Source organism: Lissotriton helveticus, chromosome 2_1 (assembly GCF_964261635.1).
Source record: "Lissotriton helveticus chromosome 2_1, aLisHel1.1, whole genome shotgun sequence".
Classification (NCBI taxonomy): domain Eukaryota; kingdom Metazoa; phylum Chordata; class Amphibia; order Caudata; family Salamandridae; genus Lissotriton; species Lissotriton helveticus.
The window spans coordinates 1,145,904,525-1,145,930,340 of NC_136059.1; the positions used below are offsets into that span (position 1 = coordinate 1,145,904,525).

A 25,816-nucleotide genomic window follows, 5' to 3' on the forward strand; every position below is an offset into this window, starting at 1 on the left:
TCACACACGCCCACTTAGCCACTCACACACGCCCACTTAGCCACTCACACACGCCCACTTAGCCACTCACACACGCCCACTTAGCCACTCACACACGCCCACTTAGCCACTCACACACGCCCACTTAGCCACTCACACACGCCCACTTAGCCACTCACACACGCCCACTTAGCCACTCACACACGCCCACTTAGCCACTCACACACGCCCACTTAGCCACTCACACACGCCCACTTAGCCACTCACACACGCCCACTTAGCCACTCACACACGCCCACTTAGCCACTCACACACGCCCACTTAGCCACTCACACACGCCCACTTAGCCACTCACACACGCCCACTTAGCCACTCACACACGCCCACTTAGCCACTCACACACGCCCACTTAGCCACTCACACACGCCCACTTAGCCACTCACACACGCCCACTTAGCCACTCACACACGCCCACTTAGCCACTCACACACGCCCACTTAGCCACTCACACACGCCCACTTAGCCACTCACACACGCCCACTTAGCCACTCACACACGCCCACTTAGCCACTCACACACGCCCACTTAGCCACTCACACACGCCCACTTAGCCACTCACACACGCCCACTTAGCCACTCACACACGCCCACTTAGCCACTCACACACGCCCACTTAGCCACTCACACACGCCCACTTAGCCACTCACACACGCCCACTTAGCCACTCACACACGCCCACTTAGCCACTCACACACGCCCACTTAGCCACTCACACACGCCCACTTAGCCACTCACACACGCCCACTTAGCCACTCACACACGCCCACTTAGCCACTCACACACACCCACTTAGCCACTCACACACACCCACTTAGCCACTCACACACACCCACTTAGCCACTCACACACACCCACTTAGCCACTCACACACACCCACTTAGCCACTCACACACACCCACTTAGCCACTCACACACACCCACTTAGAGGCACTCTTCACACACTGACAAACACCCACGTACACACCTATACAGTCACTCACTCACTCACACACCCACTCAGACTCACACAGCCACTCTTATACCCACACATCCAGTCACATGCACTGACGCACACACAGACACCCACAGCCACTCACACCCCCAGGTTACAGCGATGTTCTAGTTAGGATATAGCATTAAAAACCATAGAAATGCACTGAAAATTCAAAGGTTACGGTGACATTATAGTTAGGAAATAGCCTTAAAAACTTGTATATATTCACTGAATAAACCAAAGGTTACAGGGATGTTATAGTTGGGTTCAGATTTTACCCACAGAAATTCATCAGTAACTAGAACTCGTGCCCTAAGGTAACAATAATTTGCGCCATGCACTGCTAATTACACCTCCCATTACATTACTCATGACATCTTCTATGACATCATTGATGTGTGTGTGTGTATATGTATATATATATATATATATATATATATATATATATATATATAATGTGTGTGTATATATAATGTGTGTGTATATGTATGTTTACTTCTTCACTGACCCTTCTTATTCCAATACTCTAACTGCGGACTGTCAAAGGCTTAAATGTTGCCCTTCTCCCTACTGTAGATGTTAACTACTCATCGTATTTTAAGTATTAGATAAATTATTTCAGAACTCTGTGGAATCCAACCTTGATCTAATTTTCGCACATTCTGGCATATTTTTTCTCTCTCCAGTACAATGCATCCATATCCTTCGTACTACCTGTGGTTTCATTATTGATTTATTTGTTTGTATTTTCTTTATTTTAGTTTTGTGATGGTCACTTAACTGTAATTAATCTCTCACAGGCAGTATTTAATGCATGACATTGACTAGCTAGTGAAATAGTCCTTAATTCGGTCAATGTATCCAGCTGTAAAATTCTTTAACTTACCTCTTTAAGCAGTGTTTAATAATTGTAGCAACTGCTCCCTGTTGTGCTTATCTTTTATATTTGTAATTTCCACCTAGATTTGATGTGGTAGGATATGGGTGTATGACCTGCATCGGAAACAGCGGCCCTCTGCCAGATAGTGTTGTAGAAGCCATAACTCAGGTATGTTAACTTGTAAAAAATATATTACTCTAAAATGTAATCACTGCCTATATTTCAGAGTTTGTAATTGACAATATAGCAATCTTCATATACCTTGTACAAAGCCCTTTTGAGAAAACATTGTTGAGAGATTCAATTTGATAACTGCTACTAAGTGTCTTTTCTGTCCTGCAATTGTTAGACTGTCAAAATAAAGTAATCAATGGTTGTTTTAGTAACGAGTCATTGGTTCTGCAATTTATCTCACAAGAAGATTTATGAGCCGATCAGTTAAGCCTGTGAATCTGCTTTTTTTCAAACCACAATGTTTTGGCAGCCCATGATGCTTTCTTGAATATATGAAGTTATTAGGGCTATTTGAGTCACAGGATCTACTTTCCACAAAGTAATAAACTAGCAAAGAGAATGTTTTTTGAATTTGCATTGCTCAGTTACTTGTAGCAGTGATCTTACATGATGGTAGGCATGCATTGAGGTAGCCAATGGTGCTGGTCATTTTATTAGCCACTTTTATTGTTATGAGACTGGGACATGCAGGGAAGACAAAAGCCTGACCAGTTGAGTCTAGTGTATTTGGCTGTAGGCAATGGAAGCAGGCTATAGAAATACCAAATGTTTCAGGAGTAAAAACACTTGTACAGAATAAATGCAATGAAAGCAAGTCTACAAGCTCACTACTAAGGACTAGGGATGCCAAATAACTCATCAAGTACCTAAGAAAACAGCTAAAAGGCCTATCAAGGAATTGTCGCTTTGTAGTAGGGTAGCTGGCCCTAGGCTAGTGTGCAGGAGGTAACGGAAAACCGCATCAGTTTGGTTTGGTCAACAACCGGAAGACTTTTGAGTTACATCTCGGCTTCAAACAAGCACATCTGAAGCATTTGTGGAACATTAAACATTGGACTCTGCCAACTATTACTGTCATCATCTGAGTCGTTTCAGTGGATTCAATTGTATACGGTCCTCTATGGTTTTGAGTTGCCACATAAATAAAATGTTGGAAAAGCTGCATTTTGGTCTTCAGTATTGAATATTTCTGGCATTTGTTACATATTAGCTTGCTTTTACTTTATGCAGCCTAATCAACAGCTGAGATAGGATAGGTTCCCTTGTTTCAGAATGTACCTAGAAATTCCTCTTGAGAAATCTACCTTAACACAACATATTTGCGAACTCCAACTTGTTTCTGTCACATGTCATATTTACCTGCCGAATCATGCTGTTCTCCTCCTGTGAATAGTATTTAATATAGGGGTGGGAGTATCTAATGCTTGATTTCTCTTCCCATGTGTCAAGGTATGTAAATTACTAGGCTACTTAAGGTGAATTTCTTTAAGCTCGTTGGATACCTTTGTTATGTTGAGTGTCTTTGCATTGAGCTTTAGAGAGTTAGATTTGGGTACTTAAGAAGTGAGACCTCAATGTGTGTGTTTTAAAGCTTTGAAACTGTTCTTTTCAAACATTTATAATGGGCCAGTTGACATTCCGTCTTTAAGGACTTTTCATTTTTTTCTTTTCATTTCACTTGAGAAACACATCTCCTAAATCGAGATTCAGTGTCCCCACATCCACTCTGCCTTTCTCCTGTTTGTTTCATATTTGTATTTAATTTCTTGGTTATTTTGTTCACAGGGAGACCTTGTTGCAGTTGGTGTTTTGTCAGGGAATAGGAATTTCGAAGGTCGTGTACATCCCAACACACGTGCAAACTATTTGGCTTCTCCACCACTAGTAATTGCATATGCCATTGCTGGCACCATAAGAATTGATTTTGAAAAAGATCCCTTGGGTAAGATAATTTGAGAATTGATTGTTTTGTATTAATCTTCCTGCCTTTAACATTTTTGTGTGTTAAAGTTTTTTAAAATTGGCTGAATGTTCTTTCCACCCAAATCTTCTTGCTGCAGTCTGTATATTCCTGAAGTGCCATAATCTGTGTTTCATTAACTGTACTTTTTAGATGTATTTATATTGTTTACTGTACATTAGGAGAAAACGCAGAAGGAAAACCAATTTTTTTACGAGATATCTGGCCTACCAGAGATGAAATTCAAGATGTTGAACGAGAGTTTGTCATCCCTGGAATGTTTAAGGAAGTGTATGAAAAAATTGAGGTAAGTTGATCTTGCATTCCAAATTAAATGTTATGTTTAGCTCTTTTTTTTTTTTAATAATTAAAGCATCCTTTTTTTAACATATTTATATAGTGCATGAGTTCAGAGATATAGGAGTGCTTTACATATCAACAGCAACACTGATACAACAATCCTACATCAAACAGAAACGAGAGTAAGAAGGGGCAGAGAACAGAGGGACAAAGAGAAGATGGGGGTGGGGGAGCAGGAACTGGAGAGAGGGGGGGAGAAGCAGGGAAAGGTCATCCATCAAATTAGGAATCCAAACCTAGGGCAAAAAGAGGTAACTGGGAGGAGAGGGAAGAAACTGGCAGGAGTGAGGGGAACTGGAGAGGGTAAGAAGTCAGAATGGACTGCCTTTACAGGGAGATGAGAGGTGGAAGTAAGCATACACAAGTCACCAAATGTAGTTGAGTCATTGAGACAAATACAGTTTGAATCAATGATTCTTTAGGTGGTGGAGTGATTTTGAAGGGTAGGTTTGGTCCTGATTTCAGCAGGAAGAGGGTTCCAAATGAGACGTGGCACCAGAGTGGTTAATGCAGTGCACAGGAGCTTCTATACTTGAGGTTTTTCAGAAGAAGATTAATTTTGCTCCTGAGATTTCTCATGCTGCTATATATCTTTAAGGAAAGTAGCCAGATCCGGAGGAGAGTTTGAGTGGGTGCTTTGTAGGCAAGACACCCTCGCTTAAATTTGATTCTGGTCTTGATGAGAAGCCAGTATATCTAGACCAGAATTGGAGTAATGTCATCAAACTTTTGTGAAGAAAGAAGTCATGGCATATAAGGCAGATTCTCCAGTATCGATTCTTTCATAGATTCACATAATTGAATCTTACCTGTTGTCATGGTAGGAGTCCCACAGTTATATTACCAATCTGTGTCATACAGAAGCTTTGAAAGCTGTAGAGAAGCCAAGTGACTTTTGTAACCATTTCACATTGTTTTAGAAGAACAAAACCTCAACCAGTCAGACCACAGACACTGAAGCACTCTTCCCCCTGCAGGGCCACTATACCTTAGATTTCTAAACGCACGTCATGTATGAGGGAGTCTCCCTGAGCTCTGCTCAGTTAAAGTGCTGCAGTCATTATCAACAAATCCTCTGTTTGGTTTTCGTTAAAACCATAAAAGACACAACATCTATAAAAACAGTACATAAAAATGTCATGATAGCCTGAATATAAGAAATTTGCGTACAGAAAAAGAAAATGAATAAATATACAAGTGCTAGAACATTCCGTTGCCCCAGTATTGGAACTTTCATAGATTCCCATGCTTTTGTATCATTCCCCGTCGTCGGAATGGGAGTCTCGGTAACAAAAATACCATAGCAGTAGGTACAAAAGAGAAAGAAAAAGGCCTAGGCCTCATTCCTTTTTGTAGCATATCACCCTCTTTTTGTAAAAGAGACCAAACTTAGGCATCAGCCAATCAGAAGAGCCTCGATCCATAGAACCCTCCTGAAGGAACCTCAGAGCCTCAGATTTTCTACCGCACGTTGTGCTTAGGGAGTCTCCTTTGAGCTCTGCTCATTTCGTCTCTTTTCAAAGGTTTTTTTCTTCAAGTTTTCTCTTCAGGATTGTTAAAGGATGGCTGACAAAGAAACGAAGAAGGCCCTTTTCAAGCCATGTTCCACCTGTGGCAAGAAAAGGTTGTTTGTGGAGGATAAACATAAGGATTGTATCTATTGCCTCTATCCGGATCATAAGGCAGAGGACTGCAAGATCTGCCGCACTTTTTCTACCAAGACCCTCCGGGATCGTGCTGGTAGACATCTGACCTGGCTTCAGAAACAGAAGGAAAGGAAACACGGAGTTTCCAGTGACAGTGAGGATTCATCGTCAGCTGTATCATCTATAAGGTCAGTCAAAAGGGGTAGGGGTTCCCCTTCTCTTTCTGTGGAACATCCTTCTAAGGCCTCAAAAAAGACCCCAGAGAGTCTGAGAGCCTAGGTCCAGGGGAATCTCCTCACCATAGTGAAAAGGAGAGGGTAGGACCTTCTACACCTTCTAAGGGTTTGAAGACTGATCCAGCCTTCAAGAAACCCTCTTCCCAATCTTCTGACAGGAGTTCGAAGTACTCTACGATGAAGGCGTCGTCGACTGAGGTTCCGTCAACAAAGAAATTGAAGCCAAAGTTAAAATTGGTTCAGTCGACGGGCTCGTCGACGGAACATTCGACGACGAAGGGATCGTCGTCGTCGAGAAAGGAAGCGTCGACGACCGTTCCAACAGCGTCGACAGGAGGGTCACCGATGACTGCATCGTCGACGAAAGCGTTGACGACTACAGCGACGGCGAAGTCTACGACGAGAGTGACAGCGACGATGACGATGGTGACGATGACGATGACCGTGTCGTCGACGAGAGCCTCGACGACAACTTTGACGACGACGGATGGATCGTCGACAATTTCATCGTCGACGACGCCTATCTCGTCGTAGAGTGTAAAAGCATCCACGAGGCATGTTCTGTCGACGACGTTGGCACGCATAGTACCATCGTCGACGGAACCGTCGACGATTTTGGCATCGGAGAAAAGATCACTATTTCTGTCACAAGAATTACGCCAGAGATGACATCTCCTAGGAGAGTAACCCCCTTCCCACCAGCTCTGCTATTTGATGAAGAGGAATCAGATGAGGATGATCAGGACTCGTATTGTTACGCTAATAGTCCCTCTCAACTTCTGGTCAAGTGTCAGGAGACGGACTCTGAAGGAGGGTATGACCAGGAAGATGGTTTTCATCATCAGGCTGCCCAATCACAGCATTATTCAGGTCAAGACATGGTTACGGTACCATCTTCTTTCCTGCAGGACCTGCATAAGATGCTGCAGGACTACAAATCTAAGGCTTCAAGGCCGGTTCCGGCTCCAGTAGCGCCAGCAGTACCTGTCTCGGCTCCTGCCTCAGCGGCTGCTCCTGAATTACCTGCTCAGGTGTCCCCTCAGCCACAGGCAACAATTCCGCAAGAGCCTTCCAGACCTGCAGACAGCCATGATAATTCTTCGGATGAGGATCGTGATTCGGATCATGAAACTGATCAAGCTACTGAATGGGATGAATACATCATTCCGGACCCTCCATACCCATGTCCGGATCCAGTGGATTCCCCGCCAGCGGACATAGGGGGTTTTCATCAGCTGATGGAAAGAGCAGCTGGCAGGTTCAAGTTGGCTATGCCTGCGGTGGCTACGGAATGTTTCTTGTATGACTTCAAGGAACCTTATCGGAAGACAAGGTCCATACCTATAGTGCAACATCTGTGGGAGGAAGGCCTTAAGGCTATGAACAACCCAGTGACAGTGGTCCCTGTACTATCGCTTCTAGATTAAAAAGTACAAAGCACCTGACGATGGACCAGCTGCCTTAACGGTCCATCCAAAACCGGACTCAGTTATTTCGCAAGCGGGGCAGAGGAAATCCCGCAACCCCTCTGCTCCCTTAACTCCTCCGGACAAAGAAGGACGGAGATTGGACAATGCTGGGAAGAGATTCTTGTCGATGGCGAGTCTTCTGGTGCGAGCAGCCAATGCCCTGGCAATATTGGGCAGATACGACCGCCAGCGTTGGTGTGATGTCGCTCCATTCCTGGATCAGCTTCCTCCAGAATCGAAATCAGAGGCAAAAAAGATCTTACAAGAGGGGGAGGTGACTTTAATGGAAATCATTGACTGTGCCATGGACATTGCCACGACGGCGTTTCGTTTGTTGGCTGGGGCTGCATCCTCCGTCGCCAGGGGTGGCTGAAGGCGACCTGGTTTCGACCTGAGATCGAAAATAAGGTCCTAGATCGTCCCTTTGATAGGGAAGCACTATTCGGAAAGTTAATTGACGACACTCTCCAAGACATCAAAAAAGCCACTGAGACCGCCAGATCTTTGGGTATGCTTCAGTACCGTAAGACCCCTTTTAAAGGGTCCAGAGGCAGAGGTACGAACTACAGAGGATCGTATCAGCAACAGCGACATTCATCCTACGGCTCGGGTTCCCAGCAATACCGCCAGCCTTATCAACAAAGGCAGGGATAATCCTCTAATTACTCCAGGCCTTACAACAAGGGGAAACAGGCTCGCCAGGGATGTGATACGTCCAAGCGACAATAGCGGCCTCCTGGCTCTTCCTACTGTTCCCTCCTCCAAGAAGTAATCAGTTGGAGGCAGGGTAACCAAATACCTTCGGAATTGGTCCAAGATAACATCGGACGGTTGGGTGCTGAACATCATTCGAAAAGGCCATACCTTGGAATTTACGCAAATCCCACCACCCAAGCCCCCTGCAGCCATTCCATCGAAACACCTGCGGCTCGAAGTTCATCAGATGCTCCAGAAGGGGGCTATAGAGCAGGTTCCCTCCGACCAAAGAGGACAAGGATTCTATTCCAGGTTCTTCCTGGTAAAGAAGACGCTGGATAAATGGCGCCCCATTTTAGATCACAGGGAGCTCAACACCTTTCTCATCTCCCTGTCTTTCAGGATAGTCTCTCTTCAAGACATCTTGCGGCTGGTCAATCCGGGGGATTTCATGGCCACATTATACCTCGAGGATGCGTACTTTCATGTACCGATTCACCCAACACACAGGTTTCTACGATTCACAGTAGCCAAGAGCCACTTTCAATTCAGGGTTTTACCCTTTGGTCTTCGCTCAGCCCCGAGGATCTTCACGAAGGTGCTGGCACCAGTAGCAGCATTCCTGCGAAGGAACCATTTTCAAGTCTTCCCCTACCTTGACGACTGGTTGCTGAAGGCCCTGTCCAGGGAAGCAGCGCGGGACGCTGTTCAGGCTTGTACAAACTTGTTTCAAAATCTGGGACTCACTTTAAACAAAGACAAATCTTCCCTGGTTCCGTCCAGAAAGGCACGTTTCCTGGGAGCCATCCTGGACTCAAAACTCTCAAAGGCTTTCCCAACCCTGGAAAGGAGGGATAAACTGCTGACCTTGGCTCGGGACTTACAAAAAAGAAGGTGTCTTTCAGTACGCCGCTACAAATCTCTGCTGGGGGTAATTTCATCATGCATACCTCTGATTCCTCAATGCAGACTGAGAATGCGTTCTCTGCAGGAACAACTAGACATCCAATGGCAACAGATTCACTGATCATTCGACGACAGGGTGACTGTCACTCCAATGATGAGAAGAGTGGCCTTATGGTGGACAGATCGGAGAAACTTGTCCCAAGGTCTATCCTTCGTAAGCGATCCGTCTCCTCAAGTAGTAAAACCGGACGCGTCATTGGAGGGTTGGGGAGCAGTGATGCAAGACCTACATGTCAGTGGCCATTGGTCTCCTCACGATCGACGGCTCCACATCAATCTCTTGGAACTAAGAGCAATAAAACTGGCTCTACAAGCCTTTCTTCATCACCTAGAAGGTTCACAAGTGCACATCCGAACGGACAACACCACGGCCATGCATTACGTGAACAAGGAAGGAGGAACCAGATCTCTTCCGTTGTCGCAGGAAGCTCAACAGATCTGGGAATGGGCGATCCTTCACGGGATATCGCTGAAGGCAGAACACTTGCCAGGAGTTCTAAACGAGAACGCCGACAGGCTGAGCAGGTTATCCTCAGTCAGTCACAAGTGGGAGTTGAACCAGCGAGTTCTAGAAGAGGTCTTCAGCCAGTGGGGCAGATCAGCAGTAGATCTCTTTGCCACACTGACCAACAAGAAATGCCGGTCTTATGCAAGCAGGCTTCGCCACCGAGGATCATTGGGGAATGCGCTTTCGATAGCCTGGCCAAGGACATTTGTCTACGCCTTTCCCCCCATCCCTCTGATCCCGCGGCTCATCAGGAAGATCAAGGTGGAACCATGCAGGATGATCTTGATAGCACCTGCTTGGCCGAGACAGTTCTGGTACACGGAGCTCCATCTGTTGTCGCTAGCTCCTCCTCTCCCCTGGAGGACTATTCCAGATCTCCTCACAATGTCCGAAGGACAAGTTTGGCACCCAGATCCACAGTCATTACACCTGAGAGCATGGCTCCTGAGCCTGACAGCATGGCTCCTGAGCAGCGAGAATTTATGAATCTCCCCATCTCAAACGAAATTAAGGAAGTCCTCTCCCAATCGAGGGCTCCTTCCACGAACAGGACTTACCGCTTTAAATGGATGATATTTTGTATTTGGTGCAGGAGAGAAAGAATTGACCCCTTTGCTTCAAAGCCTCATCAGCTTCTACCTTATCTTTTGTCCCTGGCTAAGTCGGGGCTGGCCATTCTTCCATAAAGGTTCATTTGGCAGCCATTTCGAGAGACAGACGGTCTGTGTCTGGACCTTCGTTGTGGTCTTCCAGGATTGTTAAACAATTTCTTAAGGGCTTGTTCCGGGTCTATCCACCAGTGAGGCCTCCGCCACCTACTTGGCACCTAAATCTAGTCCTCACTCAACTCATGAAAAACCCATTTGAACCAATTCATCTTTCTGACATGAAGTTCCTTTCATGGAAATTGGCTCTCCTTCTCGCCCACACATCGGCAAGACGTATTGGAGAATTGCAGGCTCTTACAATCCAGGAGCCTTTCCTACAATTTAAAAGGAACACTGTTATCTTGAGAACTAACCCTAGGTTCATACACAAGGTACCCTCGGACTTCCACTTGAACAAACCGGTTATTCTGAAAGCGTTCTTTCCTCAACCGGCTACACCAGTGGAGAAGTCGCTGCATTCTCTGGATGTACAACAATGTTTAAAATTCTATTTGGATCTTACCAAAGGATTTAGGAAATCCTCTCAATTGTTTGTTGCCTTTGGTGGTCCAAGCAAAGGTCTCCCGCTGTCAAAACAGGGGATAGCAAGATGGATTACAAGTGCCATTCTACATTGCCATACTGCAGCAGGGAAACCACTGACTGGCAGGGTTCGGGCACATTCCACAAGATCAGTGGCTTCTTTAACAGCCCTCTTTGCGGGGTTGGAGATTAAGGACATTTGCAGAGCTGCTACCTGGAGCAGCGTCCACACCTTTACTAAGCATTACTGCTTGGAATCCTTACAGCAAGAGGATGCGGCAGTGGGCCAGGCTGTCCTAAGGAACCTCTTCCAATAATTGGTGAGCTTTCCCTTCTATCCCACCTTCCGTTATTTTGCACATTTTGTATCTTTGTCATGTTGGCTATTACAATGTATTTATTACACAAAATGTGTTTTTTATTGCTACCTGCTTGCTACTCTGATACAAAAGCATGGGAATCTATGAAAGTTCCAATACTGGGGCAAGAAAACAAGTTCCTTACCTGTAACTTTGGTTCCCCAGTATTGGTAACTTTCATAGATTCCCATGCGCCCCCCCACCTCCCCGAGGAAAGCTCAGCCTACAGCAGATATGGTGACTGTTGCACAACGGCTACGAAAATCTGAAGTTCTTTCAGGAGGGTTCTATGGGGTGAGGCTCTTCTGATTGGCTGATGCCTAAGTTAGGTCTCTTTTACAAAAAGAGGGTGATATGCTACAAAAGGGAATGAGGCCTAGGCCTTTTTCTTTCTCTTTTGTACCTACTGCTATGGTACTTTTGTTACCGAGACTCCCATTCCGACGACGGGTAATGATACAAAAGCATGGGAATCTATGAAAGTTACCAATACTGGGGAACCAAAGTTACAGGTAAGTAACTTGTTTTCTTACTAGTTGCCGTTATTCCGTATGATAATTACAGCACTTTAGTAACTTATAACATTTGCTACAACATATTCATCGGAAAACCTATGTAAACATATAAAAGTAGGATGGACTTGTGAAAAATGTTTCCTTTTTAAAACGGTTACAATAAAAACCCTCCTTGGTTCTGTATGAAACGTGCAAGACATAAAGTTTGTCATTCTGAGGAGATGTATTGTCACAATTGTAAGGACCCAGAGAATATAGATCAAAACTTTCTTTTGAGGTGGCCAATATTAGGTTCAGTAAATTAAATCTGAGTCTTCTGAGCAGATATCAATCCCAATTATTTTTTTACAAAAGTTAGATATGGCGCCATGACCAGTGTGGTGGTTGTCAGAACATATTTCCTAACCGTGGGTTTCGACAGCTCTGCCCCCTCCCTAGAAAGTTTCACCTGTTCCATGAAATGGACCTTTGCCCATTTGTGGTCCCCTCTGCAGATATCCTCGGGATTGGTAAGCCACTTCCTCCTTCCCAGATTGGAGAGAGCGAGTCCCATATATACTTAAGCCATATCATTTTATAGGTCTGATCTGAAAGAAACATGTTCGTTATAGATCCCTTACCTTAGAATTACTACCAGGCGTCAGACTGTATCCGGAAAAGTTTTTAATCAGCAGTACCTCTGCGTGTCGTAAGGGGGCGTCGCCGGAGCTACTTGGACACCGCCCTCGCGACCTGACGTCAGTTCTTTCTTTTTCGCCAGCACAGATCCGGACAGAGCAGTACCTCCAGTCACTTTTTGACTGATCTTTTTAAGCGACTTTGGTCGACGTCTTTTTTGAGTCTACGACTCCTGGTGGATGTAGGGATGCCCAGATTCAAGGCATGCAGTTCCAGTAGCCCACTGATGTTAGTTACGGATCCGCACCACGTGTGCCTCTATTGCCTGTAGCGCGACCACGACCCCAAGTCGTGCTCCGACTGCCGGTCAATGGCTCCAAAGGCTTTGCTGGAGCGGTCCTGAAAGCTTCTTGAGCGCCGGCAGTCGGCTCCGCGTATTTCGAGGTCCCGGTCTCAAGGGAGGTCAATGGATCGGTCGCGGAGCCATCTTCGCTCTTCCAAGTCTTCGAAGTTTTCACACTCTGGGTCGGGTAAGTCGAAGCACATGAAGTCGAAGAAGCATCATCTTCTCCCTGTCGGTCGGCTGACGCGACGGGGATGCAGGCGGTGCCCCTCCTGTGGCTCCGCCCTCGAACCCGAAGATTAAACTCTGGGTTTCCCTCCCTTCCCGAGACCCGGGGTGACTCCTGCCCAGCTTCGTAAATTTTACGAGGCGATGCACACCATCTTTGGGCAGCCCGAACCCGCCGGAGCTCCTTCGGGCCCGGCAGACTTGGTTGAGGGACCTAGGCCTTTTCCGCCAGTGGCTCTTGCCCCGGCACCACAGGCCCCCTTGGATCCAGGCCTGGATCCGGATCGGCGCCGGTTGACCTTATAACCGCTCCACCAGCGCCGCTTCCCCAGCACCGCAACCGACGCCGGTGTGTGCCCCCGGCCGGCGTCAACCCCGACCTCCATCCTGATGTGGAGCCAGACCGGCGTAGCCCAACGTCTAAATCGGCGCCGAGAATGGTTTTTGTGCCCCTGTTCACTCCTGGGGTCCCATTTCGGCCAGATTGGTAACCAGAGGATGAGGAGGAGGACTGGGAGGAGTCAGGTGACTCTCTAACTGATCAGCTAGACTCTAAGCAGGACTGCAGAGAGGAACTGGGGGTTGCCAGTGGTCTAGTCACCTCCCATGACCTTGGCATGTTGTCTCCTCCTACCTCGGCTACAGAGGAGGGAGCGTCATACGTAGTGGTGTTTCGTAGGGCGTCCGAGGCTCTCAACTTCGAGCTTCCTATGGTGGCGGTCAGGACTAACCTCCTGACAGAGGTGCTTCAGCCGATTGCAAGCTCTTCTGGGCCCCTGCTGCCATTTAATGAGGCCCTTACCGACTTCCTTTTGGGCACCTGAGCCAGGCCCAACACTGGGGCTCCAATGCATAGGATGATTGCCCGCTGCCACCGCCCAGCTCTGGGCGACCCCACACTCCTCTCCCAAAACCTCACCCCGGAGAGCTTGGTGGTCCAAGCCTCCACTTCCAAAAGCGTCTTCCCTACCGCTCCACTGGAAGGGGAATCCAAGAAGCTGGATTATCTTGGAAAGAAGATTTTCTCTTCCGCCAGCTTGGGACTGCGGTCGGTAAACACCACATGTCTATTCCGTTATGGTCTGTGTGGAATACGGTGGCGCAGGTGCTGCCTCCGTGTCCGGAGGAGGCCTGAACAGTGCTCTCCCAGGCTGTTGCCGCCGGGAGAGATGCGGCAAAGTTTACCATCCGTTGTGGGCTGGTTACCGCCGACTGGGCACAACGATTTCTACATTATTAGCCCTTCGTCACTATGCCTGGATGAGAGCCACTGGCTTTTCGGGGGATGTCCAGAATACCCTCATGGACATGCCTTTTGATGGCAGTCGCCTTTATGGCGTCAAAGGGGACAATGCTCTAGAGCGTTTCAAGGACTCACGGGGTACGGCCAAGTCCTTGGGCCTCTTCAGCCGCCCTGAACAGTCTGCTTTTCGCCCCTTTCGTGGCTACGGAATGGGAGCCCCGCTACATCCCGCCCAGAGCCGCAGACCAAGTTTCCCAACCTTCGTGCAGCTGGGGGCATGGGAACCACTGCCGTGATTCAGGGGGCCAGCGGGCGGGTCAGTCCACCAACCCCCCTTCTGCTGCAGCCTCCAAACCTTCCAATCTTTCAGGCCCATCAAATGCCAGTGGCGACAGGATCCGCCATCACCTCCCCCACGGGCGCACCATCACTTCAGACAGGTGGGTTTTGCGGATAGTCCGAAGGGGCTACTCCCTCCCCTTCGAGGATACCCCTCCCACCATGCCACCTCCATAATACCGCATGTCGGAGGATCCATGGGCCTCTCCAACAGGAAGTTACGGCTCTCTTGCCCAAGGAGCCATCAAGCACGTTCCTGTCCCTGAAGTATGTCGTGGTTGTTACTCCCACTACTCTCTGGTACCCAAGAAGGACAAGGGCCTACGTTCTATTTTGGATCTCAGGAACGTCAGCCGCTTCCTCCAGAATGAGAAGTTAAAGATGTTGGCGCTCGCTGAGGTCTTGTCTGCCCGCGACCCAGAAGACTGGATGATAGGGTTGGACTTTCAGGACGCTTGTCACATCCCTGTCCTGGCAGCCAACCGGCGTTACCTGCGGTTCAAAAAGGCCATGAGCACTTTCAGTTTACCCTGCTCCCCTTTGGCCTTACCAGCGGCCCTTGGGTGTTCACAAAAGTGATGGCGGTGGTCGCAGCTCATCTGCGCAGATCAGGGGTTTCAGTCTTCCCCTATCTCGATGACTGGCTGTTGAAGGTGGGCTCGGCCCAGGCAGTCGTCTCCCACCTCTAGACTACGGCCGACCTGCTGCATTCGCTGGGGTTCTCCATCAATGTACCGAAGTCACACCTGATTCCCTCTCAGAAGCTCCTCTTTATCGGAGTGGTTCTGGACACAACGCGATTTTGGGTCTATCCGCCCGAACAGAGAGTCTGAGATATTTGGGCTATGATTCCAATCTTTCAGCCTCTATCCCGTGTTTTCGGTCAGGATGACCCGGAGTCTGCTGGGCCTCATGGTGTCCTGCATCCTACTGGTCTAACATGCCAGGTGGCATATGCGGGCTCTGCAGTGGAACCTGAAGTTCCAGTGGGCACAGCATCGGGGGAATCTGTCCAATTGCGTCCAGATCTCGGAGGGCACTGTACTACAATTACAGTGGTGGCTCACAAACCAGGATTCGGTCAACGGCAGATCCCTCTCCCAACCAGAACACATAGTGGTGACAGACGCATCCCTTATGGGATGGGGTGGCCACATGGGAGAGGGGGAGATCAAAGGCCTCTGGTCTCCGGCGGAGTCAGAGCTCCACATCAACCGTTTGGAGCTACGGGCGATCCGTCTTGCACTGAAAGCATTCCTTACCTCTGTCCGGGGAAGTAGTGCAGGTGTTCACGGACAACACCTCCGCCATGTGGTACTGCAACTAACAGGGCGGGTGGGGTCTTGGACCCTATGTCAGGAAGCCCTCCACCTCTGGACATGGCTGGAACATCAGGGCATATCCCTGGTGGTTCAACACCTGGCGGTTCACTAAACACCAGGGCTGACGAACTCAGGTGCACAAATGGTGTCTTCACTCGGAGGTGGTGCAAGGTCTCTTTCGACAGTGGGGAGAGCCTTGGTTAGATCTATTCGCCACCGAAGTGAATACACAATATCAGCAACTCTACACGTTGGAATTTCCAAGGCGTCGCTCACTAGGCGAAGCTTTTCGTCGCGAGTGAAGTTGCGGTCTGTTGTCCGTCTTTCTGCCTATACCACTTCTGCCCAGAGTGCTGAAGATCAGGCACAACCGGGCCAAAGTCATCCTTGTGGCTCCAGATTGGGCATGAAGAGTCTGGTATACCGAGCTGCTCAACATTTCCATCGATCCTCCGACCCGTCTGCCTCTTTGGGAGTATCTTCTGTCACAGCAACCGGGGACGGTCTTCCACCTGAACCTGTCCAGCCTCCACCTCCTTGCGTGGAGATTGAGTGGCGGCAGTTGACTTCTTTTAACCTGCCTCCCGAAGTCTGTGAAGTAATCTTGGCAGCCAGGCATCCCCCGCTAAGACGGAGTACACCTACCGGTGGAACAAATTTGTGGCATGGTGCACAGCAAAGACTGGGGATTCCCTCTCTGAGGTTCTCTTGTTCCTTCTTTCTTTGGCCCTGCAGGGCTTTGCTCTGGGCGCTATCAAGGGCTATCTCTCGGCCATCTCTACTTTTCTTCGGCTTCCAGATTAGCCTTCTCTTCAAGTCCCCGGTTGTTAATCGCTTCTTGAAAGGCTAGGCATAACTCCTCTCTTTCCTCCTATTCCCTTCCTTATGCCTAAGTGGGAGTTGAATCTAGTCTTAACCTATTTAATGTGTGCTCCCTTTAAGCTGCTTCACAACTTTCCTTTGAGACTGCTGACACTTAAAACTGCATTCCTGGTAGCCAGCACATCTGTCAGAAGAGTGAGTAAGCTCCCACCCTTCCACCGAGCAATTTAAAACCATCACCTTTTTGGTCGGTGAGCGGGACGCTTTGCTGCTTGTGAATTCATCCAACTGGGACTGAGCCTTTACTCCTACTTCTCGCGGAACCCGCTCCGCGGGTCCCGCATCGTGAAGGGGGACTTTGTTGTTGCCATCTGCAGGGAACGCTGAGGGAAGTGTGTGTCCACGGGGCTGCGAGCGAGTGCGTGTGCTCGACTGGGACTTCAATTCCCAGGAGCGCCCGCCAGCCAGGATCACCAACACCTGGGCCGCTCTCCCCGACCCCTCCCACCCTTCCACCGAGCAATTTAAAACCATCACCTTTTTGGTCGGTGAGCGGGACGCTTTGCTGCTTGTGAATTCATCCGACTGGGACTAAGCCTTTACTCCTACTTCTCGCGGAACCCGCTCCGCGGGTCCTGCATCGTGAAGGGGGACTTTGTTGTTGCCATCTGCAGGGAACGCTGAGGGAAGTGTGTGTCCACGGGGCTGCGAGCGAGTGCGTGTGCTCGACTGGGACTTCAATTCCCAGGAGCGCCCGCCAGCCAGGATCACCAACACCTGGGCCGCTCTCCCCGACCCCTCCCACCGAGCAATTTAAAACCATCACCTTTTTGGTCGGTGAGCGGGACGCTTTGCTGCTTGTGAATTCATCCGACTGGGACTGAGCCTTTACTCCTACTTCTCGCGGAACCCGCTTCGCGGGTCCCGCATCGTGAAGGGGGACTTTGTTGTTGCCATCTGCAGGGAACGCTGAGGGAAGTGTGTGTCCACGGGGCTGCGAGCGAGTGCGTGTGCTCGACTGGGACTTCAATTCCCAGGAGCGCCCGCCAGCCAGGATCACCAACACCTGGGCCGCTCTCCCCGACCCCTCCCACCCCTTCCACCTCTTGTCCGCATACTCTTTATTAGTCATCAGTACTCCCGCAGCGCGGGAGAGCGCGCGGGAGAAGCCCGGGACAAGGGCGGGACCGTCTGTGGCCGTCCGGGGCCGCAGGAGGCCGGGCTGGGCCACAGTATTGTCATTTGTATTTTAATATTGTATGTTATCTTAACTATTTATATTTTATGGTTGCCCACCGCCTTGCGGCTGCTAGTTTATTTAGCATAGCTTATCTGTGTAAATAGCGTGTTAAGTTGCCACCTCCCATATCTGTTCCACCTAGAAAATATGTCATTACGTTCTGGCAAATCACGCATTGTCCAAGTTCAGACTCCTAAAGGCGCGGTCTCGGGCCCATTGGATGCGTTTATTTCTCGTGCCACAGGTATACTTGAAAAAGAAATTACTATGGTAGAAAAACGTCTTTCACTTGACCTACTTAGTGGAAAACGCTCTTCATTGGGTAGGCTGGCTACGATCCCTAGCCCTGTGACACAACCCCATGCAGCTTTTAACTGTATTCATTCAGCAACTACTGAGGCTCTAGTACATATAGATAGTGAAGGGGTTGATTCGCTTGCACATACACCAGCCCATATTGAACATAACTTAGATGATCTTGAGGCAAGTAGAGAAACCGCATCTCAAGTTAGCTTTGAATCAGATTACACCTCAGATACGCCCCATTCATCTCCCGAGTCTTCTAAAACAGTTTCCAAAAGGGTGATACAAATGAACTCAGTTGGCGCTGATACGGTAACAAGGAAGAGGAAGCACGACATGAGTTATCTAGGGGGGAGAGAACGCAAAATGCCCAAATTAAAAGTAAAAGAAACCGCCGATAATTCCCATGGCAATTCTACATCACTAGCTATGGGTAATCTTGGCGATAAAAAAAAATGTCCTAGTACTTTTCCCAATATTCCTTGCCCTTCCCTTACCTCGCTTGGATCCTCTGACCCTTGCCCTACCTGTCAAAATAGCGATGAATCACTGTTGGTTAAAATTGAGGCCTTGATGAAAAACCTCTTATTGCCTGTTCTAGAGCGGACCAGGTTAATGACCCAAAAAATCGAATCCCTGGAGGCAGTAGTAAATACTAACTCAGCCCCACTAGCATCCCTAACCGGCTTGAGCCAAGGGGGGCTAACCCAATACTTCTAGCAAACAATGCTCAAACAAACACTCCCTCATCTTTTAATAATAAACCCCTTGGGGTAGTAACTAATAGACCAATGAGGGGAGGAGATCTTAAGGTTGCACCTAACACATCAGTGGCCCCATCCCAACCTATGCACAAGAAGCAGCCTGTGGCCAAACCTGATAGCTTAAACCCCGCTAGACCCCACTCAATTAGACCACCTTCCGTGGCTCAACCCAGTTTGAATACTCCTCGGCCTCTCTTCAAAGGGCCTTTAGCCAATCAAAAACGTAACACGATAAAACCCCTGGTTGAAAAACATCGTAGACACACCAAGCCACGGGCCGATCTCCCTACCGAGGCTGCACTATACACAATAGTTTTGACTGGTGTAGCCCCTCTTCCACCCGGTAAGAGGGAGACTTTTGATGATCTACGCAATAAGGTGACCTTTTGGTTAAATAAAAACCGACCGTTACCCCCCTCTCTGCCAACTGAAATCTTGTTTGTGAGAAGGGTGGACTGGGTAGGCCATGGCACAAAAGATCTGGAGGGTGATTGTATTTTGATTTCGTTTAAGGATCCTTGGGTGGTGGAAATGATTAGTAGAAAAGCGAGGTTTGCCAGACAGGGGGATGTTCAAACGCTGAGCCTATCATATTTTTACCCACATAGGCAGAGTAGTACCCTGACGGGTTTCAGACATGGCCAACCCAACATCAGGAGTTACCCCATCACGAGGACTCCCCAGCCCACGCTCTTCCCATTTCTTTTCAATCAATTTGGCCCATTATCTGATCTTGAGGCCAATGATTGACTCTACTCTCGGTCTTGCATAATTGACCACATAGTAAATCCTGGGTCTTTGCCAGCTAGGCCGTGTAACAAGCCTTCGCAGTTTGTAATTGTAGAGGAAGAGCGAATGGGGGCCCCAATAACAGCAAGTGCTACCATATTACCTTTAAGGGATGTAGAAGTCTCCCGGAAGACAGGGAAAATTCGGAGCACCCCTGGGTGTACCACAAATGGGTGGGATGCTGAGAATAGTCCGGATGCTTTAGTAGCCCTGGACTCGGTGGTACCCCTCGTGGCTCACGCCCCAGAACTACTCACCATTGTCTCCTGGAATGTTGCGGGGGTTAAAAGTCGTATTGATTCAGATGACTGGCTGGAGTTTATAGATAGATATGATTTTATCCTACTCCAGGAAACCTGGGCAACTGAACCAACATTTAGGCAGGGATATATCAACTTTTTTAAACCTGCAATTAGAGGTCCGAAAGGGAGAGCTTCTGGGGGTTTACTGATCTGGGTGAAACAATCCCTGGGATTTCACTCCACAGAAATAACAGTACACAACCCTGACTTTCTTATCATTAAGTTGAGTAAGACTGGTTGTCGGGATATGATCTTGATTAATGTATATGCCCGAGGCTTGCCAGGAGGCCGCTCCCCTCTCCTGTTGGAAACATTGGATCCCATTCTAGATGATCTTGATAGCGATCTTGTAACCCTCCTAGCTGGAGACCTAAACTGCACCTTCGAGCCATTGCATGACTCAGGGGACAGTTGGGGCTACGCGGAGGATGCAGTATGGGGTATTCCTGAACTGTTGCCCTGTAAACCAGTAACTGCTACTGAGGCAGCAGTAAATTGGACGGCTCTTTGCCTCAATAGGGGCTTTCGGGCTGTCAGTGGCCGCGCCAAATCAGACCAGGAAGCAAATTTTACATTCGATAACGGGTTAAGAAAAAGCCGTATCGATTATATCCTATTAAAACTAGGAGACTGGCCCCTGATGATGGACATGGCAGTTCTCCCCCGCCCAGAAAGTGACCACAACCCCTTGTCCTTAAAACTAAAGTTACCAGGTTTAGTGAGATCTGAGAACCCTGGCACTTCACAGACTGGGGATGCCTTCCTAACCAATGATAGGAAGAGACTAAAATGGTCCAAAATTGTGGAGGATATTACTTTAAGGGATACGGTAGACATAAAAATCAGCAACACATATAGTGAGATGCTGGCATATGATCTTCAAGGGGACAATCCCGAAATGGCTAACAATATTATAAACCTCCACAATCGTTGTTTTGCTGACCTCAAATCCCTGCTTTCAAAACCACGGCCCCAGGCAAACCCCAAAATACCGATCTGTCCCAAGAAATGGTATAACAATAAATGTAGGGAAGCCCATACCAAACTTATCAGTGCGGTTAAGTCCAGAGTTATGATCTCAGTGAAAGAAGCTAGAGTAAATTATAAGAAAACGCAGTGGGAAGCTAAGCGGGTGTGGGAGGATAAGCATTGGTCGGATTTATTGGAGGCTACCACCTCAAATAACCCCATCAAGTTTTGGGAAATAGTTAAGTGGGGGAAAGATCCGGATGCACGCATCCCTGTGAACCATGTGTCCCCTGTGGAATGGGTAACATTTTATTCGACCCAGTTTTGTGCCGAGAACGCCAATCCCCCCAGCATCACGGCGACGGTATCCCAGCCACCCTTGCAAACTAGGATTATTACCTTTTCGGAAAAAGAAGTCGAGCTGGCTATAGGTCTTACAATGCGAGGGAAAGCACCGGGCATGAATCTTATACCAGCCGACCTGTTTAAAACCAACCCCGCCCTATGGATACCCTACCTTACTAAAGTGGCTAATTCAATAGCCGCTGGTGCAAGTATACCAAAATCCTGGAAGGGGGCTGAGATATTACCCATCTACAAAAAGGGCAGTAGGTCAATTCCTGGCAACTATCGCCCGATTAGCCTCATTGATACAACCCAGAAACTCATTGCACGTATGATCTTAGGTAGGGTCCAAGGATGGATCGAACTAGAGGACATACTATCTCCAATGCAGGCGGGCTTCAGATCGGGAACGAGTACCATTGACCAGGTGTTCAGATTTTGTTTGATCTACTGGAAGGTGGTCCAGCTTGGCGGTGGCACAATCTACGCTGCGTTTCTCGATCTGAAGTCCGCGTTCGATCTAGTCCCGAGGGATAAACTGTGGGGAGTCTTGAGGAGTTTGGGAATGCCCGAGGAGTTATTAGTTTTAATAATTAAATTGCATGAAGACAATTTTGCGAGGGTGAGATGGGGCGGCCAGGGGCAAGTGACGGAACACTTCCCAGTAACCCGAGGCGTCCGCCAGGGGTGTGTTCTGGCACCAACCCTTTTTTTATTGTTTATTGACCAAGTGGTCAAATTTTTTAAGGATACCCCAACGGACGCCCCGATGCTAGCAGGACAGCGATTCCCGATGCTCATCTTCGCTGATGACACCCTTCTCCTTTCCCGGACACGCTCTGGCCTACAGCGGGCGTTGGACCGGTTTCGGGAGTTTTGTGTCATCAGCGACCTCAAGGTGAACGTCGGGAAAACCAAGCTTATGGTACTAACAAAGAATCGCCCTGTCCGGTGCACAGTTAGTATGGGTGGCGTTCAACTGGATCAAGTGGAGAATATGGTATATCTAGGGGTCACCCTTGACAGCCGTCTGGGATGGAAAGCACAAGTCGAAGCACAACACCTAAAGCTTGCCCGCCTTACCGGCTGTCTATTAAGTGAACAAAAAAGATCTATCACCAAGCGGGTTTGTCCGGTTCTCAAGATTTATGATGCCAAAATTAACCCAGCAATTTTATATGGTGCAGATTTGTGGGGTTATATGGATCTGATGGGTTTGTTTAAAATACAATGCAAGTTCCTGCGTAACCTAGTGGGTTTGCCACAGTCGACCCCTTCCACCCCTCTGCTTGGACATGGGTTGCCCCCCAATTAACGAGATGGCTAGATTTAGATTGGTTGCTTTTTGGAGGCGTTTGTGGACAACCCCTGAACTTACCCTATTTGCCAATGAGGTAGCTGAAGTTAGGTCACTTGGGGGTTCAGGAAAAATTAAATGGTTTAAAATGGTAAAATCTATCCTGACGGATATGGGGCTAGAGCAACTCTGGATATCCCCCTCCACCAGCACTTTTCCATCTAAATTAGCTTTCAAGGAACTGTACTGGGCCACGATTCGCCAGGCTAGAGTCAATGCCTCAAGCTCCACCAATCTCACGGGTAGGTTCCTGTCATTTAAGTTGGACTTGTCCCGTGAACTCTATTGGGATTCAATCTCCAAAACACTGGACAGGAAACTCTACCATCAGTTTCGGGTGGGTGCATTGCCGGTGAATGTATTCACTAAAGGTTGGAAAACGAGTACTATGGACTATTGTAGATGGTGCCCTGGCCACAAGGAAACAATAGGACACTTCTTGTTTGCTTGCCCTAGATATCTAGTACCTAGAGCCAAATGGTTAAAGCCACTGTTCCAGCGCATGCCCATAAGAAAATCCGAAGATGCTATTCGTGTATTAACAACTAACACCTCTGAGTTCATTTCAGTGTGCCTGGCTAAATACCTGGGATGGGCTTGGACATTAAGGTCGAAACCATAGCACATTTACTGTACTGACCATGCAAATGCTCCTCCATGATGTACTGAGCTCTACCAAAACAGGCTGTTCATTTCTGCTCATGCTATCGAAAATTGTTTGGAATCTAACTGTAAACTTTTCCGTTTTTTTTGGTTTTTTTATTTATGAGCTTAATCTTAATTTTAGTAATTTTCTCCTCAGGTTTGTCTTTTTTGTTATTTAATACTAGTTTTATGAACTTAAAGTTATGTATTTTTAATCAAGCAATGTTTGTTAATGTCTGTCTTTTATGATTTTTTATGAATCGAAATAAAGACTTTAAAACCTAAGTAAGCTCCAGGCTCTTTCATCCAAGCCTCTTTCTTGTCATTCCACCCGGACAAGGTAGTTCTCAGGACTCGTTCATCCTTCCTGCCCAAGGTTGTCACTGCCTTTCATATCGGGCAGATCATCACTTTGCCCACCTTCTTTCCGCCTTCGTATCCTTAGGAAGAGAGGCTCCACCGTCTGGACCCAAAAAGTGTGCTTTCCTTTCATCTGGATCCCACCAAGTTCCGGGTGGATGACCAACTCTTTGTTGGCTACGTGGGCGCCAAGAAAGGTCGGACCGTACACAAGCGGACTATCTCCTGATGGGTCGTTTTGTGTATCAAAGCCTGCTATTCTCTGGCAAAGGAGGAGCCTCCAGTGGGACTGCGCGCCCATTCCACCAGGTCGACTGCAGCAGCTACTGCTTTGGGACGAGGCGTCCCTCTGAATGACATCTGTGAGGCAGCTACGTGGGCTTCGTTGCACATATTTACAAAACACTACTGTCTTGACAGTCAAGTCCGGAGAGACTGCTTCTTTGGCCGTTCTGTTCTCCAGGACTTTCTGGTGTGGTCTTGGTTCGCAGACCCATATCCGGGGTTGGTATTGCTGGGGTATCTATTCTAAGGTAAGGAATCTATAACTAACATGTTTCTTTCAGATGAACAACTTACATACCTTCGGTAATGTTATATCTGTAAGAAACATAGGTTAGTTATAGATTCCTTACCGCCCCACCCATCCTCCCCATTCTGCATCCTGATTTCTAGGGTTAAGGATATCCTTTCAGGGCCCTAATTTTGTGCACCAGTGGTCAGTGTCCTGCATGGCTCTGCGTTTCTGGTGCGGAAAGTCATGTACAGAACTGACGGCCGCATGCGAGGGCGGCATCTAAGCAGCTCCCGTGATGTCATCCCAGCGACCACGACGCCAACGATGGACGGGGGAGCCAACCGATGCCACCTTTCGACGCGCAGAGGTTCTGCTGACGAAAAACTTTCCGGATCCAGTCTGACGCCTGGGGTAATTCTCAGGTAAGTAACCTATGTTTGTTACAGATATATAGTTACCAAAGGTAAGTAACTTGTTCATCAAGTACCATACAATCCTTTATAATTACTCGACTCAGACCCACCTCCTCCATAGACCAGATCCTGACCCAACTCAGCAGAGAGCACAAGACAATCTGATTGCTTAAATACATGACCCCCAACTCTTCATGTACACAGAAGGACAATTTTCTCTGGGGCACAGAGTAGACGTCTGAAGTTTTTTTCCCTCCATCTGAAGCTCATGTGTGTACTAAAAACCCCAAATATCACTCCCTTATAGAGCTTTGGACACTAACTTGACCTGATACATTTTGACAAGGGCTTGGAGAGGTCTACTTCCCAACCTAGCAGCAAAGCTAAAGGCTGCTCCTATGGTCTTCCTGAGGTCCTGACCTTTAGCCCCTACCAGGGGCTTCCAACTGAGAGTCAAATAGCACACCCAGGTAGGGGAACTCTCCACCTTTGCCAATAAGTGCCTGTTCAGGCTAAAGGATTTCATACTGGCATTCTTGGGCCCCATCACATTAACGTGGGATTTAGTGAGGTTGACCGAAAGGTCTAAATCCATCATAAAGGAATCAAATCTATTCAAAAGGGTTTGGCCCTTACCATCAGTATTTGTCAACATGTCTAAGGAGAAAACAAGATTAAAGTCATTAAGCAATTACATTAGTGCGCCCCCTTCAATTGTATGATCTAGATGTAACCCAGGCGAAGACACACACTTCTAGTAGGTGTTGGAATGCTCAATTAACTTTTTGCACTGTTGTATGTTAAAATCTCCCTCAATTATAAAATGTATCATTCCTTGCTGACATTTTACAATTAACTGAATGTTGCCTCAGGCTTTCGATACAAGAGGTTGACTGGAACCATGCTTGCGCGTTATAAAAATTAATCAAATAATGAACGACTGAGCCAGATAATGTAATTTTGATGGCTTGTAAAGTGGGACCCCGGTATTAATTTGAATGACACGTCCTTTAACCTCCAGTGACATGAATATAATCAAGCCTCGTTTAGCCCTACCCGATGATTAAATAGAAGGCCCAAATAAA

At 47.8% G+C, this 25,816-nt stretch overlaps 1 protein-coding gene across 4 annotated transcripts in view; it reads left to right on the plus strand.

Annotated features, from left to right (window-relative positions):
- The window catches only part of ACO1 (aconitase 1), a 418,934-nt gene that overhangs the window by 306,615 nt on the left and 86,503 nt on the right, over nt 1-25,816 (plus strand). For all 4 annotated transcript variants that reach the window (XM_078675989.1, XM_078675987.1, XM_078675990.1 and 1 more), the window contains 3 exons: nt 1,976-2,060; nt 3,693-3,849; nt 4,050-4,174. In XM_078675989.1, the coding sequence (XP_078532115.1) occupies nt 1,976-2,060; nt 3,693-3,849; nt 4,050-4,174 (367 nt within the window). The remainder of the gene's footprint in view (nt 1-1,975; nt 2,061-3,692; nt 3,850-4,049; nt 4,175-25,816) is intronic.